Source organism: Cervus elaphus, chromosome 7 (assembly GCF_910594005.1).
Source record: "Cervus elaphus chromosome 7, mCerEla1.1, whole genome shotgun sequence".
Lineage (NCBI taxonomy): Eukaryota > Metazoa > Chordata > Mammalia > Artiodactyla > Cervidae > Cervus > Cervus elaphus.
Window position 1 is genome coordinate 9,288,627 of NC_057821.1, and position 14,570 is coordinate 9,303,196.

Below are 14,570 nucleotides of genomic sequence, written 5' to 3' on the forward strand. Positions count from 1 at the left end.
AGTGCAGGCTCTGGGTCCTATGTAAGGTTGGGGGGACAGCGTGCAGAGCACCCCAAACGAGGATCCTTTTTAGGGCTGGAGTCGTGTCTTCTTAGACAACTAATCCAGGGCTAAGCCCTTAAAGTGGCTGGGGCGGGTGAAAATTCGATGTGGGCACTGTTAATTGCTGGTAACCTATGGATGGAAGGAGCTGTGCTTCCTATATGACCCCAGTTTATAAATAAATGAACATCCATTAACGTAAAATTAAATTACTGTGAAATTTCCCATACAGTTTTGTTTAGAAGGCAGAAATAAGTGGGTTGGCGGTGTAATTCTGCCGCAGATGCTGGAGCATGTAGTCACACGGTAATAATAGTAATTTGCTTTTTCCTGGTGTCCCCGACCCCCAGATCTCAAGGCAGATATTACCACCTTGCCTTCGAAAAGGCTCATTGAGGTTAAAGGGCTGGCTAGAAGTTACCCAGCAAGGGGTTGAGTGCAGAGGCCTTAAAACGCTTTGGTCCATTAGACCTCAAGTCAGTAAACAGAAAATGGACCAGTATGCAGGAGACCTGAGTTCCAGTGCTTGTTCTGCCACTAGCTCAGCATGTGGGCAAAAAACGCTATTTCTCTGGCCTCACTTTTCCTCATGTAGAACAGAAGAGCCCATGCAAATCTTATTCCATGGGCCTCAATATTTGATCATAAGCACACGCTTAGCTAATATATGCACCATTTACGGTCAAACCCTCTCTAAGCATTATTTCCCCCTTTATGGCATGACCAGAATCTGACCTTTGTAAATTAAAATAGTAAATACAAGAGTCATTTCTGTATATTTCATGATTTATTTGCTGGCGGGGGATTTGTTTGGGAGAGGGTGTTTTCCTTCCAAATCCATGGATGAGCCGTGCACATTTCTGGGGCCTCTCTGGGTGGGAGGGGACCCAAGTTCTGTCCACCTTCTCCCCTGAGTGGCCTGTCACCGGGCTGTTGGAGAAAAGCAAAGGAGGTTTGCAGCTCAGAAGGGTCGGCAGATCCCTGTGGATCTGTCTGCAGGTCTGAGGAAGGAGGGGAGGTCTGGCCAGGTTTGCCTCCAGCTTTCTGTGTTGCCTGGGGCTAGGAATTTAACCTGCCTGCCCCCAAACAACACTTCCTCCCCCCTCTCTTCTCCTCCTGGGGACTAGGAGAAGAAATTAGTAGCTGTTTGTCAGATAAGACCTAGCTTTGCACCAGTGACTCAGGCTGACCTTGACTCAGGCAATGCCAAATGGGGCTGAAGACGTCGGTTGGCAGAATGAATTGGGGGTGGTGGTGGTGGTGAAATTACAGGCTTTTGTGGCCAGTCTGCCCCAGGGTTTCCTTCAGAGTCACCACCCAGCCTTGGGGCATCTGGGGAGGGAGGGAATGGATCTCTGCAGGGGGAGGCTTGGGGTCTTTGTCACTTGTAATCCCCTGCCAGGCAGACGTTAGGGGAAGGGGTCTCGGGCCTGGAGATGCCCCTGGTTGGGGAACGGGGCTCCCCGCCTGCGACGGCCGTCTGAACCCCGCCTCCGCGTACACCACCGCCCCTTCCCCGCGCCCCCTCCCCCCGGCGTGATTAGGCTGCCCTCGGAGATAGGGTGGGGTGGGGGTGCTTGCAGGAGAAGACAGCTTTTGGTTCTCAAGAGCAAAGCAGAAAAACAAATGACAGCCCCCCGAAACCCTACTGGGCTGCGCTGCAGGAGGTGAACCCGGAGGTGCCCGCCCGCCCCGTACCCCCGTACCGTTCCGGGAGGATGGCAGCACCTCGCGCAGCAGCCCTTCCAGGGTGGCCTGGTACTTTTCCAGCTGCCTGGAGTTCATCCTCATTCCAATTTCTACAGGAGCAGTCAGCTGTGAAATAAGGCAGCGTTAACAAGAAGGGAGAGCAAGCCGTTAATCCCTGGGTGCCTACAGGTGGCGGGCTGGACTGCAAGGACCACCGCCCCCCACTCCTCCCCATCCTGCGGGGGGATGGGAGGGGTCTGCTGGGAATTCTGGCCCCTCCCCTCAATCTCACCTGGGGCCCGAGCCTGAGACCAGCCGGGAGGGAGGAGGATCACCTCGCCTCCCCTGGTGGGGAGTCTGAGGAAGCAAATGCCCTTCCCCTTCCCCTGAATGGTAATAGCTAACACGTGGGAGTCTTATTAGGTGCCAGGTGTCCTCCTAAGGCCTGTTAAGCCTCTCAATAATCCTATGAGGTAGAGACTATTAGAGCTCCCATTTTGCAGATGAGGAAACTGAGGACAAACAGCAGTTGAGTCACTTGCTCAAGGTCATACAAGGTTCCCAGTAGAGGGAGAAGGGCACCCAGGGGGCCTGGCTCCAGGGTCCATGCGGGGACCCCTAGGCTACCCTTGGATGGAGGAGCTGTCTGGAGGCTCTCCACCAAGAGGGGTGGGGGGGGCAGAGCCAGGGGGAGCCAGTTGATCTCCCAGCACCCCCAGAGCTTCCCAGTTCTGTGGTCTTGCTGCACAAGCCAGCGGGCAGACTCTGAGACCCCCTGACCCTGGAGAGCCGTGGTGGAGGAGTCCCAGGCCCACTCCCTCTTCTCCTACCCAGCTCACTGGGGGTGGGAAGTGGGCTCAGGAGGCCTGGAGGACAGCCCTGCATGCTGGCCCGTTGCTGTGGGAACTGTCTTTTCTTACTTTAAAACGAAGAGGCTGGACTGGATGACCCAGAATAGATCTCATGGTTCTGGGGGAAGGAGAGGGGGCAAGAGGTACCCACCCCAGCTTGGAACCCTCAGCAGCCTCCCAGGCCCTGCTGGCCTCTTTGGCCCCCTCAGACCCTCCTGGGCCTCTAGGGCCTCAGAGCGGGGCCTCTGCACTCACTCTTCTTTCTTCTGGGATGTTCCTGCTCTAGCTCTTTCATGGGTGGCCCCTTCTTACCCTCCAAGTTTCAAATCAAATGCCACCTCCTCTCCCTGAGGAGAGAATGGGAGAGAGGCCTCCCCTCCCCTCCCCCACCAGCCCCGCCCTCACTCTCTATCATGCCTCCTTATTTGGTGCCTAAAATGATTTCTTGTCTCATCATCGGTGTCTGACTATCCCTCCTAGGATGGAGCTCGTCACCTGAGTGTCTAGTTCACAGCAGGTTCCGAGATGCCCCGGGGGACCATCCCCCCACTGGGTTTCTCTGCACTACCTCCCCAATCCCACACCCCATCCCCCCAACCCCGTGTCTTTACTCACCTTAATGACTTCCTGTTTTTCTTCCCAAGGCTCCGCGGGGTCCACCTCCTCTGACCTCTGCTGTACACTCAGGGATTTCTTTTGCCCTTTGTACCTCTCCTTTTCCTAGGGGCCGAGCACAAAATCATGTAAAACTCACCCTCTCTCAACCACTCATGGCCCTTTGGGGTTTCTATTCGGAGTGCTAAAGGGCCTTACCCTCCACCCCACACAGGCCAAAAGAACCCCCTTTCCCAGGCACCTCTCTCCCAGGGCGTCTCAGACACCCGGTGACTTCACACCGTCCTTGGATTTGCCCACCACCAAGTCAACCCAAAGAGGAATCCTTCCTTTGTAGTTCAAACATCACACCCAGGTTGTTACTGTTAATTAAGTTAACATGCTAAAAATAATGGCCACCCTTCCTGCATATTAAGTATGAAAATGTGTTTTTCATAGCAAAGAGCCTATAAAAAAAAGACGGCCCAGCCTGTGAGGGCGCCATGGGGTGGCCCAGAAACTGGAGTCCCTGGGAGGTGATTTATAAGAGGCAAGACAAGGAGATGAATTATGGAGAAAGGAGTCTGCAGCTTCTTCATAAAAATCCTGGTGCCTGGCAATTACGAGGAGGAAACCATGGAGCAGATAAGTGCTAAGCACCCTCTCGCTGCCATTTTGCCAGTTCGTGTAGCACCGAGTTAGGCTCTTTCTGTCCAGCCTCTCATCTTGCCCAGCATCCTGCTTGCCAGGCCCCCGGGCACTGAAGTCAGACACAGTCTGTTTCTTTGGTTTCTCTGAGGACATTCCCGGGGTTCAGCTCTGGGCCTGCCCCGGGCAGCGGTGATGCTGGGACAGTCGGTCATCTTCTCCGCAGAGGGAACCAAGTGGTAGGTGGGAGGAGGTAGGTTTAGGGGATCTGCTGCATCTCTTTGCAGCCCACTGTGTTTTCTCCTCCCCTGAAGAGGAGCTGGGTCCAGCCTGGCCCCTGTAAAGCCACATGGTCCACATAAAAAAAATCTAGAAAAAAAAAATTAAGAGAAACGGGGAATTCCCTGGTGGTCCAGTGGTTAGGACTCTGCCCTGTCATTGCCGAGGGCCTGGGTTCAATCCCTGGTCAGGGAACTAAGATCCCACAAGCCGTGCAGCACGGCCAATAAAAAGAAAAGAGATCAAGAGACAAAGGTGGAAAGGCACTCAGAACTCCGTGACATCTAAGGTAAAAGGCCCAGGGAGGTGGGTCCAGCAGCCCAGTTTTCCACGGGCCCTACCACCTAGGTTCCACTAAGCCTGCCCTGTTTTCTTCTGGGTTCTAAAGAGAAGAAGGCTTTGGCTGCCACTCCCTAGAAAGGTACCTTCTTTCCTGCTCGAACGTTTGTGCCCACCTGTCCATCCTTCTCTCTCGGGGACCCCAGAGCAGGTTCCCCTCTTCTTCACCAGCCCACTGTGTTTTCTGCTCCCCTGAAGTCAGTGCAAACGTCAGCATCACTTCTGGACAATTAATCATGTCCTGTCTTGTGACATCTCCCCGCTTGGTTTTCTATCATGAGTGAATTTTTCATGTTGGCTCCCGAGCCAGCTCCTTGAGGATGGGAGGTTCTGAGATTTCCTTGTGTGCCTGACCTCTCACCCAGGGTGCCCCTCTGTGCTGCAAAGATGCTCTGCAAATATTTATTGGCTTATTAATTGAAAACTTCCTCTGAAAGGATGGGCAGGGGTAGGAAAAGATGTCACCTGTGGGAGCCACTGACACCTTTGTGGTACTGCTGAAGGAGTGAAGGTGGCTGGGGGGATGGCTGGAGCCTGGGGTTATCTGGAGTTCCTCAGGCTCACCTCAGTGTCTCTGGCATATCTGATTAAATGTAGGTTTCCTGAAAGGATGCTTGTCATTGAGCAGGCTTGTGGGTCACCTTGGCCACACTGGGGAGGCAGGCAGCCTGGGAATATCTTACCTGCATCCTCTGGACTTCGCCGTAGGTGAAGATGGGAACAAAGGCCTCTGTCTGGGAGGCCAGCATGGCGGCTGCGTGCACTACCAGCAGGACGGCCGTGGCCTTGCGGGACAGCATTCTGGAGCTGGACAATGACAGGGAGCCCCTGTCACCCAGTGTAGGGCTCAGGGACAGACCACTGCATTGGAGGCCGGCGCCCTCAGCTCTGGTCCATGCCCCACCTGGGCCTGTGTGATCTTGGGCAAGCTGCTTACCCTCTCTGGATTTGGGCCTGGTGTGGGGTTGTACCAGAGGAGCTCAGAGCCCCTTCTCTGCCCCAAGCCCCCCGAGAGAGGCCACCCTGACCCCTGCCCACACCAGAAAAGAATCATCCCACTTGTTGGCCCTTCCCTTTGTTACTGGGGAGGTCTTCTGGGGTCAGCTGGGCTAATGAAGCAGGAGCAACCCCATATTGCCGATAAAAAAATCTTAGATTATCAGTAGAAGCAAGTCCCGCGATCCAGAAAGCCCTGCCTGCCCCCTGAGCCAATTAGCATAAGAGGGATGGATCCAGGCCCATCCGGTCCTGCCTGGTGGTACCAGGCCAAGACCCCAGGTCTAGAGAGGGAGGGGTTGAGACCCTCTGCCCAGGTGCAGCAGAGCCGGATGGAAAACTCCAGCTTGGAGCCCCACAGAAGAGCAGGGCAGGGTCCCAGCCCCTCTGGGCCGGCGCTGGCTCTCGAACAAGCGCCTCCCCAGCTCCAGCAAGTCTAGCCGCCTGCGGGCCGCCATCTAGAAACAACCTCCTTCCTGTAACCCTCCCCCCACCCATATCCAGTGCTGGCAAGGTGCCAGCGTAAGAGCGAGCCCGAAACATCCCAGAAGTGGGTGTGTCGGGAATGGCTGGCGGACCAAGACCGCTAGGGAACAGGTGGGCCTGGGGACCCCAGGAGTGCAGAGCTGAGAAAGGGGCGGGGTCAGAGTGGTGCTGGGGCCGGGGCGTGGCCTGCGGGGCGCTGGCCGGGTTGATTCCTTCCACTAGCACAGGGGGGGTCCCATTCCAAGCCGTCTCCCACACACTCCTCACACTGGCCTGGGAGCAGGTGTGATCCGGGGAGGGGAGGAGACCTGCGGAGCTGAAGGGACCCACTTGAAGGCAGTAGGGGCTAGAGGCCGCCCCTTCTGAGGCCTGGTGCACGTGGCCTCTGCCCACAGAAGGGGGAGGCACCGCAGGGGGCAGGACCCCCGAGCGGGGAGGGGAGGCCGGGGGCAGCCTCTGCTGCAGCAGTGGTGGGGGCTTACAGGGTTCAGATTAGGAGTTTCTGGGGCTCAACTCGGGGTTCCCACAGCCCTTGGGTGGACTGGATTCCACTGGGAGGAGAGGGTCCTACCCCAGACTGGCCCCTGAGCTTCCCTTTGGGTCTGACTTCGACCTTTCCTTTGGAGAGAATCTTCCAAGGCTGCGGGCTTGCACCTTGTCTCTCCACCAGGACCCATCTCCTCAGTCATCTGAAGGCCCCCCTGCCTTCTCACTCTCTTGCCGCCCGGTCCTACATGGTCTCCCCGTGTTGCTAAACTCCAAGAGCGAGAACAGGAGGGCTCAGACGGCCAACGCCTGCCATTCTAGGGGGGTGGGAAGGACCACCCACCCGCTGAAGACTGCCTCTCAGAAGCCGAGGCCCCACACTCTGTTGAGGGGACAGGGCGCGGTGAGGAGGGGGGCTTCGAGTCGCAGACCCCCTCCCCTTGCTGCAGAGTCTCTGGGCCCCGCTCCCTTGAGCAGGACCCTGCTGTATCACACGGCTAGTGCTTCATTTCCTTTGTGGAGAGGCTACGGATCCCTTTCCATTTTGGTGTTCACATTTAATTCACTCCATCAGAATCAATAAAAACGTTAAATAAGAAGGCGAACATCCAATTGCTGCTCACTTTTGTGATCCAACTGGCAGCCAGCATGTCACCTACGTTTGTTTGCGTTCTGGGCGCTCAGGGTGGGAGCGAGAGCTTTTTCACAGTAGGATGAGCTGCTGACTTTGCCTTTTTCCATCCCTGCGGCTGGGGCTCAGGCGCTTTTGCCAGGGGGTTGGCAGTCTCTTCTTCCTGCTGGTCTTGTCCAGCCACCGTCTCTCCTGAGGGCCCCAGCTCTTTCGTTAGCTTCCCAGAGCCCAGGCTCCACGCCGGGCGGGCCGGCCCTGGGTTCCTGACCTGCAGTTGATGATCAGGTCTCTAGGCAGCTTCTCTTTTGCCGGGATTCGTATCCCCCACTCCGCCTCCAGCCCTGCCCGCGCTCGGTCTGAAGCCCAGGAAGGTACTGAAATGTGACGGAGCCCCGCAGGAACAGTGGGCTCACCCCAGAGAGCTCTGGACTCAGCGGGCTCGCGCACACCCCATCTTTGGGCTCAGGCTGACCACCCCCCACCCCCTTCTCTGGCTACTCACAGTGCACGTGCGGTCTGAGTGGGCTGGGCAGCTCTCTCTGCTTGTCTGCTGGTCCAGCTGGTCCCACTGGCCCTTATATACCTCCTGCCCCCCCTTAGAGTCCATTAACCTTTGGCCAGACCTTTGGATGCTCTGGATGAGGAGTCTGAATTCCTGGAGCTCGTAGAAACAGCGGGCAGGGCTTGGGCATGTCGGCCTTTCCTGGAAGGCCTTTTCCTCAGGGGGCAGTCAGGGTGCAGTGCAGGCCAGCCCCCACCCGGATGGTACCCTCCTGTCCACTGAGAACTCACCTGATGCTCAGAGGGTCATTTTAATGAAAGCGCTTTCTTTTTTTCATTACTTAAATATATAATGTTGCTGAGCGTCTCCAGGCGACTCCAGTGATCAGATTCTCTGTCGGCCTGTCAGAGCACTGTACTACGGAGATAACTTGTCTTCAGCTTTTCCCCTGAAGCCCCTCTTGAAAGAAAAGATGCCAGAGTGTGTGGCAGCATTTCAGCAGATTTGTGAAAAGAAAATGACAGTCCAGACCCAGGGCCGTGGAGGCCCAGAGTGTCTGTGGAGGGGCAGGCAGGGCATGATGCGTACAAAAGGTTTGTGGCCTAAATGGGGGGGGTGGGGGCACCTATCCAGGAAACCTTTTTGTGGTAATTGTGTTGTCAAAGTATGTTAGAAAGTGTTAGTCTCTCAGTCCTGTCCGACTCTTTGCAACCGCATGGACTGTAGCCCACCAGGCTCCTCTGTCCATGGACTTCTCCAGGCAAGAATACTGGAGTGGGTAGCCATTCCGTTCTCCAGGAAGTCCTCCTGGCCCAGAGATTGAACCAGGGTCCCCTGCATTGCAGGCATATTCTTTCCAGTCTGAGCCACAGGGGAGCCCACATGTTATCAAGTAGCAGCATTAAAGACTCAAAGAGGGAAGAGGGGAACGCATTCTGGAGTTGGACAAGGCTGCCCACGCTGGCTCCTGAATATGGTAGCACCTCTGGCAGCCCTCAGAGAATGCTTGATGCCTGTGTTCTAATCAAACCTCAACAACACCATGAGGCTGGTCCTCTTGTTTACCCCATGTTGTTGTTGTTTAGTTGCTCGGTTGTGTCCAATTCTTTCGTGACCCTCCGGGCTGAAGCCCACCAGGCTCCTCTGTCCTTGGGATTTCCCAGGCAAGAATACTGGACTGGGTTGCCATTGCTTTCTCGAGGGGATCTTTCTGACCCAGGGATCGAACCGGCATCTCCTGCATTTACAGGAGGATTCTTTAACCACTGAGCCACCAGGGAAGCCCTTATCTCATGTTACAGATAAGGACACTGAGGACAATTAAATATCTCTTCTGCAATTCTAGGGCAGGATTTCTTCATACAAAGGTCAAGGCTGGACGTGGCCAGGTGTGGCAGAAGGTGGGAGTGGGGGTTTCTGGGATGCGGGGTGCACAGGTGCAGAGGATGGCAGGATGGGGGTGTCTCAGAAGGTCCACTGTGTGGTTGGAAGGTCAGGCTGGGACCTGAGGATGGGGGCCTTAGAAACCAATGGAAGCATTTAGATTTGATGGGGGAGGAGGTTGGGGGCCTCCTGTTGTCTTGGAGGACATATGACAAACGTGTGGTGAAGGAGGGGCACTCGGTGTTGGGGTGTAAGCACTGGAGCAGGAGAGGCGGGGCTGGAAGGCCGGTGGGGAGGTGGCTGGGCAGACTGGGGTGAAGTCCCGATAGTCTGGGGGCACAGGCTATTCCCTGGGTGAACCTCGTTGGTCATTAGTGACTTCCAGAGAGGCTGCCCCAAACATCTGGAAGGGGACTGCTTCTCCACCAGGAACCCCTATCCTGTCATTCTTCAGTCAGCTCTGCCTTTTGCCCTCTGGAAAAAACAGATGTTTGCCGTGCTTCGAACCCAACCCAGATATCCTCTAAACTCCCCCTGTTCAGCAGGGCTTCCCACCGGCTGGGGCTCTGTGTTCTATTCCCCGTGCGAGGTTAGACATCCTCTAGCATGCTGTGTTGGTGACACTCTTGTGCACTGGGTCTCTGGAGTCTGAGATTTATCTCAGAGGAATTAGAGCCCAGAATGCCAGGGCTTGGAACTGAACTGCCATTTCTTAACCTTGGCCTGATCAGAGTCTCACTGCCCCTGTTTCAAGAGGGACTTAAAAAAATTTATTTATTTTTAATTGGAGGATAATTGCTTTACAATATTGTGTTGGTTTCTGCCATACATCAAAATGAATCAGCTATAGGTATACATATGTCCCCTCCCTCTTGAACCTCTGTCCCACTTCCCACCCCATCCCACCTCTCTAGGTTGTCCCAGAGTCCTGGTTTGAGTTCCTGGAGTCACACAGAAAATTGCCACTGGCTATCTATTTTACATATGGTAATGAACTATAAAGAAAGCTGAGCGCCAAAGAATTGATGCTTTTGAACTGTGGTGTTGGAGAAGACTCTTGAGAGTCCTTTGGACTGCAAGGAAATGCAACCAATCCTTAATATTCTTTGGAGGGACTGATGCTGAAGCTGCAGCTCCAATACTTTGGCCACCTGATGCAAAGAACTGACTCATTGGAAAAGACCCTGATGTTGGGAAAGATTGAAGGTGGGAGGAGAAGGGGATGACAGAGGATGAGACGGTTGGATGGCATCACTGACTCGATGGACATGAGTTTGAGTAAGCTCTGAGAGTAGGTGATGGACAGGGAGGCCTGGCGTGCTGCAGTCCATGGGCTCGCAAAGAGCTGGACACGACTGAGCGACTGAACTGAACGTATATGTTTCCATGCTCCTCCCTCCCCCTGACCCGCCCTCGCCTACCCACCCCCCACTGCCGTGTCCCCAGGGCTGTTCTCTCTGTCTGCGTCTCCACTGCTGTCCTTCAAATAGGTTCATCAGGACCACCTTTCTAGAGTCCATATATATGTGTTAATATACGATATTTGTTTTTCTCTTTCTGGCTTACTTCATGCTGTATAATAGGCTCTAGGTTCATCCACCCAAGAGGTACTTTGAAGACAATGTCAGAGACCATGGTGGGTGCAAAGTGACCTGAGGGCCGTGAAGGAACCCTTCCCGGGCTCCTGTGTGAGGCATGTCAGCATCTGCATCTCCAGTGCCTCGAGCGGGGACCAGCCAGTATGGGTCAAATCCGGCGTGCCCTCTAACTTTATACAGCCTGTGAGCTAAGAGTAGTTTTTACATTTTTAATAATTTAAAAAATAAAAAGAAGAATAATACTTAGTGGCAGGTGAATTGATAGGAAATTCACTTTTCCGTGTCTATAAATAAAGTTTTAGTGGAACACATCCATACTCCTTCTCTGCTCATAGTCTATGGCTGCTTTGGAGCTGCTTTGCCGCAGGGTTGAATAGGTGTGACAGAGACATTATCACCCACCAGGCCACAAATAGTTATTATCTGGACCTTATAGGAAAAGTTTGCTGACCCCTGACCTTAACAGTGTCTGGAGTGTTAAAGATGTTTGATATGTAATAAATATCAGCCAGACATCACCTGTGTTAATTTTTAGATGGTCTCACAACAACTCTATGAAGCTGGTATGGCTATTATCCCATTTTGTAGGTGGGAAAACCGAGGTTAAACAGCTGGCCCAACATTATGCAACTATTGAAACAGCAGGACCAGGATTCAAACTCAGGAGTCTGGCTTCAGAATCCACTGCGCTATTTCACCTCTCAGCGGTTGGTGAGCATGTGAATGTTTACAGCTGGGGCAGGCCGTAACAGAGGCCAGGTAGAAATTCTCCAAACATGTGGCTCTCTCTAACCCATCTCTCTGGCAAGTCATCTGACCATGATGCAGTCCCAGCTGACTGACAGGGACACGCAAATGTGGTTTTCTTGTGGGGTCTGAGGTTTGGGGAGGCCAGATCTGGACCCCAGAAGGACTGCAGCTAGGGTGGTGGGGGGAGCTAAGCCTGTCTGCCAAGCACGGGGGGCAATGTGAAGCTGTTTCCCCCCACCCCTTCACACTCTGCTGGGCCAGTCTGGGCTCCGGTCCAGAGACACCTTCAAGACACTCTGTCTGAGAAATGATTAGGAGTCTGGGAACCGGAGACAGGCCTGCAGTGAGAGATGGGGAGAAGGGAAGTGCTGGAAACAGTAAATAACCTGGGATCAATTTTCTGGGCGTAAATAGCATTATCCTGACTCGCTCCTGTGATTCAATGCTTCTGATCCAAGCGATTTGCAGGGTTACGCTGTGATATCTGCAGTTTGGTGTGGAAGGAAGACAAGTGGGGCTTCATAAAGGGCTGCTCCTTGTAATGCAGGGGTGGGGGAGACTAGTGGGACGGGGGGTGGGAGGGGGCTCACGGTCTGCGAGGGGGTCACAAACAAGGTTCGTGCCTGCGTCCGCAAGGACGAAGGGGCCTCTTGTCCAGGCTGTAGATCCTGAGGGTCAGCCCTTTAGGAACCGACTCAGCGGGAACACCTGGGCTCCCCTCGCTGAGGGGCCTTGACCTCATGGTGATTTGCTCCTGTCACGGCCATGTTTTGAGGATGGGGAGGTGGCTGGCTAACAAGCCTGTTGACGACTCCTGTGTCTTTATCTTGTGTACCGTCTCTCCCTCCAAAGGTGCAATTAGTGGCTGTTTCTCCTGCTAGAAACTGGCCAAAAATAAAACGAAGGCATAATCTGATGTTCTTCATTCTCCAAATGGGAATTGCCCCGGATGTGCAGCGGGCCAGGCTGAGGGGAGGCGTGAAAACCTAACCTGAGTCAGAGGAAGGAAGTTCCCAAAACACAGAGGAAATGACTCAAACTGCATGTGGGCACTCGACTGCCTCATTCCCCCATGTTGGGCAGAGGTATTAGCAGCGTAGCGTTCCCTCCTCATGACCTTGAAAATATTGTTTGCCGGCTACTTGCCATAACATCTTCATTAATGGCCTGGAACAGGGAGGCAACAGCATGTTAATTAAATCTGCAGCTGAGACTAAATTGGGAGATGGAGCAAACATCAGTCTCACAGAGACCTAATGCAAGGAGACGTTGGGAGGTTAGAACTATGAGCTGGAAACGGGCAGGTGAGCTGCTGGACGTGTGTCATCGAGGCCCCGAGGACACAGCACAGGAGATGTGGGTGGCAGGGAGGGGCTGGCAGAGAAGGAAATCTGCACCTGGGGGCCCATCAGGGGAGGCGTGGCGGCTCAAACAATGCCCTTAAGACGCAGAGATTGCCGTCTAGAGGATGACGGAATTCCGGTGAGCAGAAACAGTCCGGGATTGATGAGAGTGCCGAAGCTTATGGCATCAAAATGTAAAATGAAAGGTTTCCTAAGGTCAGATTCCCAGGACAGTGGTAAGAATTAAATGTGCCCTGCTCACCTTAAGCCAAGGCCAAGGAGAGGCAAAGAACCTGGCTTCTCAAGTGTGGGAGCTGTGATTGAGGGGAAGGATAGCTATTGCTACCCCTTCGGTTCTAAGCCCTTGATGTCCCCCCACGGAGCTGAAGTTGTGTGACTGGGCTCATGGGCAAAAATCCTAGCTGATGGGCATGGCATTTAAAACTAGGGCAGGCAAAGCACTGAGAGATGTATTTTAGGCAATGACTGTGCCCTGGCCCAGGAGACACAGGCTTTAGTGACCTGTGGGGGTATTTTTATGCTTTTCCTTCTGTGGCTCAGGGTCCTTTTTCAGAACACCCAAATGATTCATTGAGAAATGATACACAGCAGATATTGCCATAGACCAAGCACCCCTGGGAGAGAGACAGTGCCCATGGAGAAGGAAACACGAACATGCAGAGGGCAGACCCTGAATTAACTTCTGATTTGTTGAGTTTCTTGTTTGTGTGTTACATCTGCTACTTGAATGAACATTCCCGTATCTCTGGTCTCCCGTGGAGTCCACAGGATGCCCACAACTTGGACCCGAAACAATCCGATAAGATGCTATTCTATTCAGTTCAGCCTCATGGACTATCGACAGTGTGACAGAACCTGGGGACTCAGCTGAGTTTTACAACAGCATTCCTGCCGACTTCCCGGTCAATACATCCCCAGGTGGTTAATATACTCCTAGAAATGTTGCAGTCACCAACCTGCTTCTGGGTTCCCTTTCTATTTATGGGGGTTTATCACGAAAGCTGCTGCTGTAAAACTCTAAGAAGACGAGGTCACATAACTTTCCTTCCAGGGACGGTGCAGGTTTAGCTAAGAGCTGGGTCTGTGACCTGGGCGGCCATGGAGTTTGTGCCTTCTGTAAACTGAGCTTGGTGACACCGGGTCATGTTTTTACTGAATTTTAACTATATGTATTTATATTTTCATGGGGATGATGAATGTGTGTGAAGAGAAAGCAGATGACTTTGCAAGTGACAAATTCATTTTAAGGAAAGATTGGCCTCTTGTAAGCTGAAGCATGTCCTTTCTCTTCAACCCCTTCGAGGCAGGCAGCTCCCAGCTCCCTGATCCCAGGGCATGAAGTGCTAGAACAAGGAGGCAAGGACAGCTGACACATTTTCATAAATGATTAGGGAAGCCGGTGGTTGAGGAAAGATCGTGCTCTCATGTTTAAGAAGAAGTCTTGGTATAGGTTTTACGCTGTATGGAAGGGAGCCAAAGTCATTTCAAATGTCAGCCTAATCCAGGGTAGATTCAGGTAAAAGGCGCTAGCTGTCCAAACTTCTTCTCTTCCATTGCATCAGTGACCCTCAGTTGTTGACTCCCCCACATCTGCTGGGCTGATGCTTTTTGGATTTGGGGGGCTGCCAACGGCTGCTAACGGGAGGGGCGGGCCACACGCAGCCTCTGCCATTGACAGTTGTGGCGGTCAGGCAGGCTCCTTCTTACCAGCCCGCTCTGCAATGGCAGGGAAAGGAGGGGGTGGAATTCTGTTTCCTCTGTGGTCCAGTGCTCAGGCTGGGTGGCTGGGGGCGGGGTCTGGGCAAGTGTGTAGGAGGGTGAATTCACTGAGGAATTCAGGGGGCATTCTTCACTGCTAGGGGCCTCTTTATTCACAGCTCTGGCCTCTTCGTGGATGTCTGGCTGAGCAGAGACCTGGTTTCCCCCAACAAT

General features: G+C 53.7%; 1 protein-coding gene and 1 non-coding gene across 2 annotated transcripts; one reads left to right on the plus strand and one right to left on the minus strand.

Annotated features, from left to right (window-relative positions):
* Positions 1–850: 850 nt before the first annotated feature.
* On the minus strand, positions 851–5,242 carry MLN (motilin). The gene is made up of 4 exons (XM_043907198.1): positions 5,126–5,242; positions 3,198–3,302; positions 1,749–1,857; positions 851–972 (listed from the first exon to the last, which is right to left on the minus strand). Exons 1-4 carry the CDS (start codon positions 5,240–5,242, stop codon positions 965–967), a joined length of 339 nt encoding a protein of 112 aa, XP_043763133.1. The 3' UTR covers positions 851–964.
* On the plus strand, positions 4,226–4,298 carry TRNAD-GUC. The gene has a single exon. It is a non-coding gene; the product is annotated as a tRNA-Asp (tRNA).
* Positions 5,243–14,570: the final 9,328 nt, after the last annotated feature.